This window comes from Wolffia australiana, chromosome 14 (assembly GCF_029677425.1).
Source record: "Wolffia australiana isolate 7733 chromosome 14, ASM2967742v1".
In the NCBI taxonomy this organism is placed as follows: Eukaryota; Viridiplantae; Streptophyta; class Magnoliopsida; order Alismatales; family Araceae; genus Wolffia; species Wolffia australiana.
The window spans coordinates 13,046,764-13,062,283 of record NC_135848.1 but is presented as its reverse complement, the minus strand read 5'-3'; the positions used below and the strand labels follow the sequence as shown (position 1 = coordinate 13,062,283).

General features: G+C 43.5%; 2 protein-coding genes across 2 annotated transcripts; one reads left to right on the top strand and one right to left on the bottom strand.

Annotated features, from left to right (window-relative positions):
• Positions 1–4,842: 4,842 nt before the first annotated feature.
• On the top strand, positions 4,843–6,124 carry LOC144711659 (GDP-mannose 4,6 dehydratase 1-like). The gene has a single exon (XM_078585658.1). The coding sequence runs from the start codon at positions 4,878–4,880 to the stop codon at positions 6,054–6,056; it is 1,179 nt and encodes a 392-aa protein (XP_078441784.1). The 5' UTR covers positions 4,843–4,877; the 3' UTR covers positions 6,057–6,124.
• Positions 6,125–6,346: 222 nt separating this feature from the next.
• LOC144711658 (FMN-linked oxidoreductases superfamily protein) lies at positions 6,347–9,607 on the bottom strand. Its single transcript, XM_078585657.1, has 9 exons — positions 9,328–9,607; positions 9,148–9,264; positions 8,810–9,052; positions 8,491–8,719; positions 8,195–8,409; positions 7,635–7,907; positions 7,292–7,573; positions 7,098–7,218; positions 6,347–7,030 (listed from the first exon to the last, which is right to left on the bottom strand). Exons 1-9 carry the CDS (start codon positions 9,556–9,558, stop codon positions 6,702–6,704), a joined length of 2,040 nt encoding a protein of 679 aa, XP_078441783.1. The 5' UTR covers positions 9,559–9,607; the 3' UTR covers positions 6,347–6,701.
• Between the last annotated feature and the right edge of the window lie 5,913 nt (positions 9,608–15,520).

The window sequence follows — 15,520 nt, the reverse complement described above, 5'->3', positions numbered from 1 at the left end:
CTTGGAAGTTGAAGCAATCCTAGCCTTTAATTTCTTCTCTCTCCTCATCAATGTCATCGGTTTTGTGCCTGTTAAGAAGTCAAAGCACTTGGTATTCTATGGCTTTTCATATTCCGTGACTTTTCATATTCCGTGGCTTTTAATATTCCATGGCTTTTCATATTCCATGCCACATGTACATGACAAAAGGACAAAAAACAAAGATAAAAATCTCTTTCTCGACGCTGATGTGGTGGCGCAACGGCGCGCCACGTCACCCTATGCCATAAAAAAAACCAAAATACTTAAAATTTCATATTAAATAAAATAAAATGCAAAAACACGTAGAAATATATATATATATATATATATATATATATATATATATATATATATATATATATATATATATTTACTCAGAAAAATCATATCTTTCCAAATTTAATGTCAAAAAATCCATAAAAATCATATTCTATCTCAAAAATTATATTCTTTTGGAATATATTGTTAGAAAAATCCCATAAAATGTAGCAAATTCATAAATTTGTTCTAAAAATAGATTTAATCATTTTAAGCTTGATAACATGCAAATATGAGTAATTTAATGCAAAAAAACATATAAATATAATAATATAAGGCACTAGAAATGCATGTTATCACTCACCAGAAATTATTTCAATTGGTTTTTCAATGGTTTGAAAATAAGTTGATCATGGAAGATTCATTGGTTGCTCGAGTTGCATGGGTTGATTGAATTGTATGTAAACTTGATGAGGTAAATTCATTAAAATCTATACATTCACATGGAGTCATTTTTCTTACAATCTTCATTACCATGTACAGATAAATCCTCATCCTCTCGATGTTCCCAGGATGGACTACGGTATGCTCAATTATGAAACCATAACCATCCATCCTAATTAATATGAATACATTGGTAAATCAACGTCGCAGTGTTCTCAAATATACTACTTTCTTAGACAAATACCTATTTGCATCATCTTCTTTGAGCTCTCTTCTCCTATACCAAGGGCGTATAACTATGGTCTGACTACTTAATCACTTTTCTAAAGTTCTTCCTACATCTGAGCTAAGATGATTTGGAATTTGATGACTAGAACTCATAGGTCATACTCAAAACACAACCTTCTATTTACAATATGCCTTTGGTGTCTCACACCTAAGAAACACTTACACAACTAAGACATAAATCAACTTGATTGAAGGTTAAGTATGATACAATCACATAATAATATATCAGTCGCACTAATTTACTGAATATTTTGATGGTCATCTGACCATCTTTGAATATGAATACTTTCATAATATTTTTAATGATAAGTGATCACCAAATATGTTCTTATCATTTCATGTATTTATGGACTTCATATATTATCATCTCACATGCATTATAATTAATATGTTGTATCAAAGAATATACAAAGAGATGTATAATGTGTGATTGACTTATTGACCACATTTAAAAAATAATAAAAGATTCACAGCCCATAACTTAGCAATCAAGGGGGACCACACAATTTAGATAACCCCAGTTTTGAAATACTTCCTCACTCCATTTATTTTCACAATTTTTTCCTCCATTAAAAAAATTATGTATACTTCTCTTATGTTTAAAAAAATCTAAAGATCATCATTGCTGTTACATCTAGATTTTTTTTTTTTGGCAAAAAACATAGTGCCGAGTACGGCCAACCCTGGGGTTGTGCCTGTACATCGATCCATCCGTGCCCTGGACGCCACCTAGGGGGATTTTATTTATAAAGTGAAGTGTTTATCAATGTTTATAGGCGTGGAGCGAGTATAAATATCCCAATTACACTCGGATCCCACTCGTCCATGCCCATGTGCAGAAAAGAAAATGATACATAAGTGATACCTGGCAGGTGCTCGGAGAAGTCCTCGCGTCGACGTCTCACTGGAGCCCCCTAGTGATGATGGTGAAATAGTGTTGGAGCTGTCCACACCTCCGACAAGTGGCAACGATGGGGTGCGTGGCGAGGCTCCATTCAAGATTAATGTTACTACCACAACCAACTTTCACTTAGAGAAAGGAAAAATATCTTTACTGGCTTCATTCTAGATCCACACATGACACACACTTGTGTGATGCACACAACGGGTCCCTTATCCAATCAACTGGGAGCTAAAGAGGTGAAAATTTTGTAGTGGGATTTGGGCACTAAAAGATGATACAAAAGACATTGATGTTGATGAAGGATTTTCTCTAACTCAAGCTATAGTTTTTTAATATTATTAAATATGATATTTACTTATGTTTTTAGATCAAATTATTTGAATCCATTTGATTTGATCTGCACACATGGAATCATCTTGGTTCAAGCTATTTTTAATCTACCATTAGATCCAACAGTTTAATTCACTCAAACCTAATGGTTATATTGTTGATCAAATTAGATAATGGGCTTCACATGTTATGGGCACTAGATTCAGTTGACTGAATGTTCAGTCCAATTGAATTTTCAAATGACTGGGCCAAATCCTCGACTCTAGATTTAGTAAGATTTGTTCGTGCAAAATATATCCATCTTGAGGTTATGAATGTCATATGTCGAGGAATGTAGGTTGGGCTCTGTGGCCTTTGATAAGATGAAACTAAAATGATTCATGCAACAAAAGACACTTTCAAAATGATGATCAAATTACATGTGCACAGATTAGATCTATAATTTCCTAGTTCTTTTAGCAAGATGAGTTAAGATGTTCATGTGTCGAGCCTCTAGATGTCATTGCTTCGTAATCATCGTGACATTTTCCCCATCCCATCATGAATAAAGAGGAACAAAGGGAAGAAGGGAGAAGTTTAGGGCCCTAAAAAAATTTCAGGTGGGCGAATTTTTTTGATGGCTTACCTTCTTTAAACATTGTGTAAATTTTTCATCAAAACCCATAAACGTTAAGCAAATCCTTCGACATCTAAAAGACTATTTTTGTGTGACCTCTTAGACTAATGTATCAGTCTAGTTAACTACTCCGATGGCCCAAGAATCTATATTGGCCTTCTAAATTAATTAACTATATGGTCATATAGATTAATCAATAACAAACTAATTTAATCCAATTGTTTTGTAGAGGTTACAGTCTGTGGGTAGCCAAATACACCTTGTGCTCTAGAAGATATAAAGGAGTGTGTATCAGCTCACTCAAGGAACCTATCTATTATGAGTTACCATGTATATATAGTCCCTCATCTGATCGGCGCTCCTTGGACGACTTAGGATATGGTCTACTATCAAACCATACTCAGTCATTCGAGTTAGTAATAATGTACTACCTTGAAGAACTCTTTTCTACTACCTTGGCCATGAGCTTCATCATATCATCCTCATTATATTGTCTCCTCTTATAGCGAGGAAGGACAACTGCATATTGATCACTCAATCATCTTTGTGAATTTCTTACTGGACTAGATGGTCAACTGTTAAACCTAATTACTCATTTGAGTTAGTAATGATGCGTTAAGAAATCATCAAAGGACTCTTCTTTGATATTCTATTGCCTCGGCCAAGAACTTCATCATATTGTCTTCCTTGAGCTGTTTCCTCCTATAGTGAGGGAGGAAAATCCCATCTGGACCACTCAAAATTTGAGCTCAGATAGTTTGAAATTCCACAAATAAGAACTTAAAGGTTATAGTCAGAGTAAAACCATCCGTACACAAGATGTCGTTGGTGTCTCATGTTTAAGGACATTTACATATCCGTGACATGAATCAACATGATTAATAGTTTGGTATAATATCATTATGGGATTCATAATCGATTAGTGTCTCAACACTAATCACTTCAGGATCGGCTATACTCATCATACCAATGAGCCTAGATCGTATTTAGACATGTTGATGTTCTTTTTTAGTATCCTTCAAATAGGAATATTTAGACCACATACCCTAGGACCAGTGATCTTCATAGATGATCTCATCATAATTCACTAAGTCTGATAATGTATTCATGGACTGCATTATAACCATCACACATGCACAATAATGAATACATTGTATCAACAAATTAATCTCTAACTTGAGTCAACTACCGTAGTCTCAAATCTGAGGTGAATGGAATGTTGGATTTTAATTCCTTGTAATGGACTTAGGCTGAACACATCAAGAAGACGATGATGTAAGGGGATGAGGAGTGATTTATGTCTTGTTAATGACCACCATTGTCAATAACATATATCAAATGATGCAAAAGAGTTTTTCCATCAGCTTTGTTTTCAAAGTCAATGACAGTCAATGGCATTAGTATGATAATGGCAAGGCTAGCAAGTTTAATTGAACTAAGTAACCATGGCAATGACGATGACAGGTCTGACAGGCTTTAATTAAATTCTGTAACAATGTCACTGACAATAACAGGATTAGCAAGTTTAATTAAACTTTTAATTAAAAGTTTTCCACCAACTTCACTTTCAATGTCAATGACAAACAACGGCATTAGTAAGATGATGACAGAGCCAGCGAGTTTAATTAAAATCTAACAAAACTAACTGTTGGCGTCGACAAATATCGTCATTCATCCACAGCAATACCCTTAGCATCATATAAAAATCAACACTCTGCCAGCCAAAGTTTAATGAAGTTGACGCGATGATCAATACTAAGGTCAATGAAGTTGAGGTGTACCAAGCCCCAACAGTAACCAGGTCAAGGACCAAAACAAGTTTCAACCATCTGATCCATCCATCACTAAGAGGATTAACACTCGTCCTCTTCGCACGTGCCACTGTTTTCCCACGTGCGAACGCCATCACCGTCCATCGGACGGGCATTCGCCCTCTATATAAACAAGAAAGAGGGGAAGAAGCGAGCATTCCTCGATCTCCGTCTTCGAAGGAGGGTTTCCCCGAGCTCCGCGGCAATGGCGTCTTCCGACAGCGACCGGCCGGCGGAGGAGAGCGGCGGCGACGGCGACGGCGACGGCCACCTCGCGGCCGCAGGATCCGAATCGAACGGCGAGATCCGGCCCGGATCGGACCGGACGGCGATCCCGGCGCGGCGGATCGCGCTGATCACAGGCATCACGGGGCAGGACGGATCGTACCTGACGGAATTCCTCCTGAGCAAGGGCTACGAGGTCCACGGCCTGATCCGACGGTCCTCCAACTTCAACACGCAGCGCCTCGACCACCTCTACGTGGATCCCCACAACTCGGCCAAGGCGAGGATGAAGCTGCACTACGCGGACCTCACCGACGCCTCCTCGCTCCGCCGTTGGATCGACGTGCTCCTCCCGGACGAGATCTACAACCTGGCGGCGCAGTCCCACGTGGCGGTCTCCTTCGAGGTGCCGGACTACACGGCGGACGTGGTCGCCACGGGGGCGCTGCGGCTGCTGGAGGCCGTCCGATCGCATCTCGCGTCGCATCCGGGGAGATCCGTGCGGTACTACCAGGCGGGGTCGTCGGAGATGTTCGGGTCAACGCCGCCGCCGCAGTCGGAGACGGCGGCGTTCCACCCGCGGTCGCCGTACGCGGCGGCGAAGGTGGCGGCGCACTGGTACACGGTCAACTACCGGGAGGCGTACGGGCTGTTCGCCTGTAACGGGATCCTGTTCAACCACGAGTCCCCCCGTCGGGGGGAGAACTTCGTGACGAGGAAGATAACCCGGGCCGTGGGCCGGATCAAGGTGGGCCTGCAGAGCAAGCTCTTCCTGGGCAACCTCACCGCGGCCCGCGACTGGGGCTTCGCCGGGGACTACGTGGAGGCCATGTGGCTCATGCTCCAGCAGGACAAGCCCGACGACTACGTGGTCGCCACGGAGGACTCCCACACCGTCGAGGAGTTCCTGGAGGCCGCCTTCGGGTATGCTGAGCTGGACTGGAAGTGCCACGTGGAGATCGACAAGCGCTACTTCCGCCCTGCTGAGGTGGACAATCTCCGGGGGGACTCCTCCAAGGCCAGACGGGTCCTCGACTGGCGCCCCAAGGTGAGCTTCCTGCAGCTTGTCAAGATGATGGTCGACGCCGACATCGAGCTCGCCAAGAGGGAGAAGGTCCTCGTCGACGCTGGCTACATGGACCCCCATCAGCAGCCTTGAGTTTCTCCTCTCTTCATCTCTGTCCATCTCTCATCTTTCAATTGGTCTGAGGAGTTTTTTGCTTAGAACACACCTTTCCAGTAAATGGCAGCCGTCGGCAATGTGGCAGATGATGTGACAGTGACGGTGATGAAATTAGGGGCATGTGACAGTCACAGATGATCCGCCTTGGACGAGTTAAGTGACGAGACGTCCATCGCGGTTGACAGCCTTGACGGATTTTTAAAAATGACCAAAAAAACTTAAAAATCATTAGACTTAAGCTTTTCGACGGCCGAGATTTCGCCATGTGGTGTTGCTAATTAGATGTCTTGGCATTTTGAGGAAAAGTCCCCGCATTAATTTGCGCCCGCAAAAGGATGAAGCCCAAGGATATTGGAGATATGCCCCTCTAATTCTCTCTCCTCTGCATTGTTGTTTTTCCCGTCACACGTGAGGGTGACGCCGTCCAGTGATGGGGACATGACCGGGATGCCGCAAACTATGATGGTGACGCGAATGTGACGGATTTTTCCGAAACCCTAAAGCGTGTGACGGGACAATGACACGACGAAACTTTCGTCGTGTCACCGTCTGTCACGGATCATCATCCGTCTGGTCACGTCCAGAGCGTCATGTCCCGGACGCGCCGTTCCCTACACCGCTCTAGCCGTTCTCGGCCTTGTCGTAGGCATTGGACTTGTGCTTCGGCGCAAAGGAGAATCCTGCCGGGACTTTCCCCAGTAGCATCTCTGAGATGCGAATCTGCAGGGAGATTTCATGGCGGTCAGCCAAGAAGAAGAAGATGATGAAGAAGAAGAATACCCAGTCGGCAGCGGAGTCGGAAGCCATTAGAGTCTCGAGATCGTCTCTGCCAAAGTAACCCGGGGCGCGCCAGTTGAGCCTCTGCGGGATCACTTCCAGAAGCCCCACGGGTATGTACCTGTGCGTGTAGCTCAGCCATTCTAGAAGGAAGTGCCTCGTCGTTTCCACACCTGCTTGCAGGACAGTGCTTAAAATCTTCAAAGATCAAAGGGAAGTTGGAGGGGGGAAAGACGAGACCTTTGTCGTCGGAGCCCCAGTGTTGGAGGCCGAAGTTGACGTAGTCCTTGAGTATGGATAACCTCTCGCCAGAGCTGATGTCCCAGTGGCGCTGCTCCTTGATCTCGGTGAAAATCCATGGCTGCCCCACACCGGGGTGAAAATTCATTCAGATAACATGATAGTTAATTGAGAAATAAGTGTAAAGTTTTAACCTTGATGAGGGCGCCCCGGGCTATCATGCAGCTGGAGAGCTGGGGGCACTCGGACTTGCGCGCGTTCCAGTCAACATAGGAGAAAATGTCGCCATTTCCTATGACCTGAAGCTCGCTAGGCGCCTTAGCTGAACACCGGTTGATGTAATCCCAATCGGCGAGCTTGCTGTAGCGCTGCTGCCGGGATCGGCCGTGGATGGTCAACGCACGTGGGCCCCACTTGCCGATCTCGGCAATCAGGGAGTCTATCCGGTTTCTCCCTTCAAAAAATGCAGTCCGGACCTGGTCAAGGAATACCCTTTAGAGATGCGTTGACTTCTGAGATGGAGAGTTGACTTTTGACCTTTAGGGTCAACGGGAGGGAGGTTGCGCCGCAGGCGGCCTTGACGATGCTCTTCATCCTCATGGGCTTGTTGAGGAGGGCCGAGCCGGCGCCCTTGTTGACAACGATGTCGATCGGGCAGCCCATGTTGATGTCGATGAAATCGACGGCGCATTCTTGCTGGATGATCTCGGCCGTCCGTGCCACGGTGTCAGGGTACGATCCGCATATCTGAACCCCAAATATGTCCTCTGATTGGTGCCGTCTAAGCAGAGCCCACTCTGATGCCTGGCCCTGATTTCATGTGGGAAGTAAAAGAGCAAATTATCTTCTCAGACTACAAGAACACATGACATAACTATTGTTCCCCACAGTGAATCTATTATAAACTAGTATGATTATATGATTAAGTCTTTCAAAAAAATGATTATATCCTTAAGCTTAAATCTACAAGGTTTACGGATTACTGCACACCAAAAATATATCAATATTCATCCCTACAAGCAAAAGGTTTTTAAGATTTATTTGGGAGAAGTGGTATCATGTGTGGTGATGATAGTAGTAAAAGATTGAGTATCGACCTGTAAGAGGTTTGTACACATAGCCATTTCTCCGCAAGTTATGTCAGCACCGAGTCCTTTACAGACCCTTCTGAAAGGGAGATTTCCCACGGTGGTCAAAGGCGCGAGGTACAGCTTTCCTCTGAAGTCGATAAGTTTCTTTTCTCGTCCGTTTAGTTCCGTAATCACCTCGATTCTTGTGGCGGGACAATGATTAATGAGAGTTTCATCGAGTTCTGCATTAGATCAGGGGAAAAAATTAAAAACTAGCAACTAAAGAGATTGTTCGAATCATTGAGGAGTGAAAACAGTCTCACCGATTTCCACTTCACTCGAGCAAACTGTATCATCAACAGGATTCTTAGTCTTCTTTGGAGGCCTGGAATCGTCAATGGCGGATTCATCTTCCTTATTGTTAATGTCCGGGAGACATTCGTCATCCCCCAAAATGTCCTTAAGATCATCTCCGAAATCGTTTGATTCATCGACAGAAGAAGGATTATCCTCTAGCTCGTTTCCAATCTTGTATTTCGGGTTCTTTCCTCCCTGAGAATTAGCGAAAAATTATCGAGTTGAAGTTACAGCAGAATTCCAAATGGAATGTTGAGGATTTACGAGGAAGATCAGATCGCATACCGAAAGTCCTAGGAGCTTGAGTTGCGCATCCGCCTTTGGATATTTTACTTTGTTCTTCCACAGAAGCTTTTGCAAGTCCTTACTCAAGATGTTGAGCTCGTCGTCATGGATTTTGGGGAGTTCGTTCGATGTCACCGACAGAATAAATTCCCTGTGGGATCTGTGTAACCTACAAGCAACTCCGTATGGACACGGCCTCCCGCAAGCCATAAAAGGACAAATCCCAGGGAGATCCTCTGGTTTCTGCATTCATCAAGAAAATAATCGAACTTCCGTCAATCATAAATTAGAAAAAATAGAGTGACCAATCAGAATCATCTCAACAAAAATTCAGGAACCTGCTGCAGAAATCCTTCCAAGTCATGGCTGAAGCGGCAATTTTCACCGAATCGGCACGCTCCGGGATCTCCAGACTTGGCCACCGCGGAACAGAGACTCTTGGCAGAATTGCGCTCCTAAAAGATCGAAATCAAACCAAAAAAAATCTGAAAAAATCACTCAAAAACATCACAACTCACCTGATTTCGCTCCCTCTTCAATTGCCGCTTCGATTTCTTCTCCGAAACGACGAGCGGCACCGTATTCCCTCCATTCTGGTCCGCAGCATCTGAGATTGACTTCGATCGAGATGGACGAAGATAATCGGCCTTCACTGGAGCTATGGCGCGGGCTACCAGATCTTCCGGCATGGATTTCGGGGCGACGCCATCTCCTTCTTGACCAGGAAGAACGACGACCTGCGTCTCCATTCGAACCCGAGCTGAAGGCTGCCCTGCACAACAAATCCGTAAATCTCAGTTCAAGTTTCAGGGTTTTAAACTCTATTTCGGATCTTCCAGGAATTGGAATAATTGGGATCTCGGGCACCGACCCGGCCCGTTAAGAGTCAATCCCGATAACGGTATCCGATACTGCGCCGGGGCCGGGACGGGACGGGTTATGTTGCGCTAGGTCTCAGGTTGACGGATGACACCCATTTCATCATCCGTCATCAGTCCCGTTCAGTCATCGGAATTTATGACGGAATGACTGAAGTAGGGAATGCATGGTGACGGCAACATGACGGATGACGCGACGGTGACGGTGACAAAATTAGGGGCCCGTGACGGTGATGGGTGACGGATGACGAACTGGGCATGACGGTGACGTGACGATGTCGGAGGGCCTCGGACGAGTGACACGAAAGGACGGCCGTTACAGATGACGGTCGTCGCGGATTTTTAAAAATGAACAAAAAAGCTTAAAAATCGTTCGATTTAAGCTTTTTGACGGCCAAGATTTCGCCACGTGGTGTCGTTAACTCGATTTCTTGGCATTTTGCAGAAAATTCCCTGCATTAATCTGTGCGAGCAAGAGGATGCCGTCCAAAGATAATTGGAGATATGCCCTCCAATTCTCTCTCCTCCGCATGGTTGTTTTTTCCCTCCCACGTGACGGTGATGCCGTCCGGTGACGGGGACGCTGCAAACCATGACGATTACGCGAACGTGACGGATTTTTCCGAAATCCTAGGATGTGTGATGGGACGGTGACGTGAAGAAACTTTCGTCACATCACTGTCCTTCACAGGTCATCATCCGCCCCGTCACGTCCAGGGCACCACGTCCCAGACGTGCCGTACCCTAGACTGAAGTGACTCCCTCTACGGTGTTCCTGTTGGATGGATGTCTGATAACTGATATGGGACAATTGATATCCAATAGCCAGATGAAACTGAGATGGGTTCAGATACCCGATATCAGATATTGTACAGATGGTGAATATACATCCGAGACCGGATATTGTACCGGTCAGGACATTGCAGATGCAGATCCTAGACATTGGATGGATATTCAATATCTATTATCTGATATTTGGTATCTGAAACCATCTCAATCTCATCTAGATGTCAGATACCAGATGGGTATCAGATAGGCAAACATTACAAAGGGAGTCACTTCAGTTAATGAATGGAATGGTTGATAAAATGACAGATAACTGAAGGGGATTGATCTGTCAGTGGGTTTATGAACTAAAGAAGGTCAGAGATCATCCCAATTCAGACAAGCAGGCCCAGCACATGTTGAGGCCTATTTATGCCCCATCTCGATGGAGGTAGGGGCAGGAAATCACAAAGTGAGTTCTCTCCCTCCCTCTCAAGTAATTCCCTCTTCTCCCTGACCCCATCGTGATTCTCCATCTCTGGTGCTTGCAGGCAGACATCGTCTCCCCTACTGCGTAGTGACTCTGTTCGTTAGCGGCCCTTCATAATTCTCAGATGATTCTTTGTCTCCATCTCTCTACTCACTCTCTCTCTCTCTCTCTCTCTCTCTCTCTCTCTCTCTCTCTCTCTCTCTCTCTCTCTCTCTCTCTCTCTCTCTCTCTCTCTCTCTCTCTCTCTCTCTCTCTCTCTCTCTCTCTCTCTCTCTCTCTCTCTCTCTCTCTCTCTCTCTCTCTCTCTCTCTCTCTCTCTCTCTCTCTCTCTCTCTCTCTCTCTCTCTCTCTCTCTCTCTCTCTCTCTCTCTGTCTCTCTGTCTCTCTCTCTCTCTCTCTCTCTCTCTCTCTCTCTCTCTCTCTCTCTCTCTCTCTCTCTCTCTCTCTCTCTCTCTCTCTCTCTCGGCCTCTCGCTCTCTCTCCTTTCTCTCTCTCTCCCTCTCTCCCTCTCTCCCACTCTTTCTCTATCTCTCTCTCTCGGCCTCTCTCCCCCTCTCCCCCTCTCTCCCTCTCTCCCTCTCTCTCCCTCTTCCTCTCTCTCTCCCTCTCCCTTTCTCTCTCCCTCTCTCTCCTCTCTCTCTCTCCCTCTCTCCTCTCTCCTCTCTCCTCTCTCTCTCTCCTCTCTCCCTCTCTCTCCCTCTCTCTCTCTCTCCTCTCTCCTCTCTCTCTCTCCCCTTTCCTCTCCTCTCTCCCTCTCTCTCCCTCTCTCTCTCTCTCCCCTCCCTCCTCCCTCTCTCCCTCTCCCTCTCTCTTTCTCTTCCCCTCCCTCTCCTCTCTCTCTCCCCCTCCCTCTTTCCCTCTCCCTCTCTCCCTCTCCCCACCCCTCTCTCTCTCTCACTCTCTCACTCTCTCACTCTCTCTCTCTCCACTCCCAATCGACTAGAAGGCCCACTAAACATCATATCTGAAATGGTTAGTAGAGGGATACAATTTTATTATTTTCAATGTCTGAATGTAGAAACTTCTTAATTCTGAATTTGTCAATGTCTTCTCTTTCATCATAACATAGTAGACTAACGGAGTCCACATCAGGTGCTGCACAAAATTTGAAGACAATGACTACACCCAAGATATAACACAATTGTCTAGGGATAGAAGTTGAGGACAACAACTCATCCCGACCCACAAGGCTGACAACTAGTGATAGGAGGTGTGGGCCACAGGTCACACGTAATCTATGAGGCCACACGACAGAAGAACACCCAAGATAAAGATGACCATTCCACCATGTGGACTATGAATCTTCATGTCGAAAAATTTGGTTAAGTTCATTGAGATTTGCCCAAATGAGTATCGTTGTGTATTTTGTGAAGCGCAAAATCTGACTCACTAGGTTGTCATTAAGTGGAATATAGATAAGAGCACAAACGAGTTAGGGAGACATTTTGAGAAAGCCCACCATAAACTCCATGATGAAGTCAGGGGTGTTTGAACCTTAGATTTATCTACAATAATGATCTACCATGGACATTGGTCAAGAAGAAGTCCTTTCGGCAATTGTGGTTCTATAGGAGACAAGTGGTGTCCTGGGTCCAACTACTAGAAAACTACAAGAAAACTGAAATTAACAACATGAAGAATATATAGAGAACTACAAGAAAACTCGTGGCCATGTTTGTTTACATCCACAATGTCTCTCTCATTGTAGATGCATGGACATCGCAAAACAACAATACCTTGTTAAGCATCACACTTCTCTAGGTTGACACCAAATGGAAGCTTTGCCAGATGCTTCTTGGCCTCTGACAAATCAGAGGATCTCATAGAGGCATAAACCTAGCTAGGATCGTCATGGAAGTTGTCTGTGAGTATGGTATTGGGTAAAAGATCTGCACCATTACAATGGACAATGCATTCAATAGCAAATCAAGGTTAGCAAGAATTGGGGATTCATTGAAAATTCTCAATCCGCAGTTTACTATGGAATGACGTAGCTTGCATTGTCTACATACTCAACGTCATCTTCTAGGTCAAACTAGAGATTCTTCATAATCTGGAGGAAATAGGGAGCAGTGTCCTACGCATATGATATCTTTTTGGTTCTGGTGACATGATTCAATGATATAAAACATATTTTTCTATGCGAAAAGTTTTAATCTATTTAGAATCAATTCATGAAATAGATACATCGTATGTACCTTATGGGGAACTTGTTCCACCCTTGACTCACTCATTTTGAGATTTTTCTGAATTTGCTCACGTGCCAGCCTATGTAATATCGAATCTCCACTTCTCCAATTCTTCTTGAAGATCTTGAAGATATTCTCTCCATGAAAACTATCTCCTTGGTTGAGCTGAGAAGTACAAAGCATGGAGGAAGGGGGGGCACCTATATATGTGTGCCTAAAATAGGTGGCCCTTCCCATATTTATATTCTACTTAAGATTTTTCCTCAAAAACTCATGAAGTAAAATATATTCACCAATGCCCATGTGATCGTCTGCATGTGACTCTCTAGGCCCATGTATCATTCTAGTTAATAAACTTAGTGACCCAATAACACCTATTAGTAAGCATTATTAATTAAATATATTAAAATATATGTTAATTAAGTAAGGATCAATTTAACCTCATCGATAGGTTAAGTTTCCAATCCATGGGGTGCCAAGCAACACCTCGTGCTCTAGAAGTTACTAAATAGTGTTCAAACTCTCTCATGCAACCTTTACCATCAACATTTATCGTATAGGTTAAATCCTTCATCCACATGAGGCTCTCCATTGACTTGGGGTATGGTTCATCGTCAAACCCTAATTCTTCGTTCGATTTGTACTAATGCATAATGAGGATCATTGGAAAATGCCTTCTCCAATATCCTCACTACCCTGGCCAGGTATTTGCAGTATCATCTTCATTGAGTCAATCTCCTCTTATATTGAGAGCGAATGATCATGTCTTGACCACTCAATCATCTCCTTGAGCTTCTTATTACATCCGAGATATGATTTATCTGAATCCCATGGTTAGAGACTCGTATGTCATAGTCGAAATGTATGTCAGCGATCCACAATATGTCTTTAGTGTCTCAGGCCAATGGATCACATATACAGTCACACCATGAATCAACGTAATTGAAATTTAGGTATAATACCATTCAGGTATTCTTCTTATCAATTCATTGAACTCTTTCTCCAAAGAGCACCAATTATATGTCCTTATTGTTGTCACACTAATAGCTACATGATCAGCTATACTTATCGCATAAGTAGGATTAGTTAGTGATATTCAATCTAGATAGTTTGATGTTCATCTCAACTATCCATCGAACAGAAATATTTAGAATACATATTTAAAAACTAGTGATCATATTATGATCTAATCGTAATTCACTTGGTCCTTTCATATATTCATGGACTTCTTTAGAAACATCACAATTGAATAATAATGAATCAATGTTTTATTCAATGAACTGGAATAAAATATGGTGGTGTGATTTGGGTTGACGGCTACAAAATATTCATCAATATCAAAATATATTGGCCCCTTTAAGAGCAATTGTTTCTGGTGAGAGATATCCAATGCATTGGAACTCTAGAATTTTGAAATAATGAACTCTCACAAAATAGAGGCCAACTGTTCAACACATTGGAACTCCACACTTGGTATGTTATAAGAGGTTCTCTCCAAAAGGGAAGTCCTCAACAATTTGGCTCTATAGTTCATCAATACACTAATTAATGTCTACATCATTTGTCACAGTGATTGTATCATGCATGTCCATTATGCGACAGTTCAGAATTTTTTTACTTAGAAAAAAACTTACCTATCATTGAAGCCACAACATTAATCTGTGCGCTCACAATCAACCTTCAAGATGAAGTGCAGAATTCAGGAGCAGAGGGTTGTGTTAAAGACAGTGTGTGATGCAATGCATACGAAGCTCATGTAGTACGCAATCACGCTTTGATGCAATCATGCCTTTACTAGGGCAGCTATCTTGGATCCATTTTCGAAATTAGACGTACCAGACTCGTCATGTAACTAAAATGTGCTCTCTAGATTATACATCACACCCAGATGTTGTCAATAATGAGTATGAGAAAGGAGAATTTTCACAAGACCAACGATCACTACCATACATCACCTCTACAATCAGACTTTTGTGAACAAGCCATCATCATCAACCACACCCAATGCCTAGGTAGAAGCTGGAGAAGTACCTCAATTTCTCGTGCAATGGCGAGGAGGAAGATTCCCCTTTAGATAGTGGAAGGAGGTTGGGCCACAATATTTTCCTAAGTTGTCAAAAGTTGCTCTCGAGTATATGTTTGTGAGCCTGACAAGCGCACCAGTGGAACCTCTATTCTCCATCGATCAAGGCATCACCACATAATCGCAGATCACGCATTTACCCAAAGAAATGTGAGATGCTGATGATGTTGCAAGCATGATTTCATCGTCTAGACCAATGCTCCTTAGACTTTGATGATGATGAGGACATTTTATGATCTGGTATGTTATGTATGACCCATTTAGTTCATTAATCTCTTATATTTTCTACAGGGACTAATTGTTACT

Excerpts from the sequence above, each read along its gene's own strand:
- LOC144711659 (XM_078585658.1), top strand. The coding sequence starts at position 4,878 with ATGGCGTCTTCCGACAGCGACCGGCCGGCGGAGGAGAGCGGCGGCGAC.
- LOC144711658 (XM_078585657.1), bottom strand. The coding sequence starts at position 9,558 with ATGGAGACGCAGGTCGTCGTTCTTCCTGGTCAAGAAGGAGATGGCGTC. Across the intron at positions 8,410-8,490 it reads CTCGAGTGAAGTGGAAATCG|AACTCGATGAAACTCTCATT; the intron begins GTGAGACTGTTT and ends GATCTAATGCAG. Across the intron at positions 7,574-7,634 it reads CCCTCCCGTTGACCCTAAAG|GTCCGGACTGCATTTTTTGA; the intron begins GTCAAAAGTCAA and ends TTCCTTGACCAG.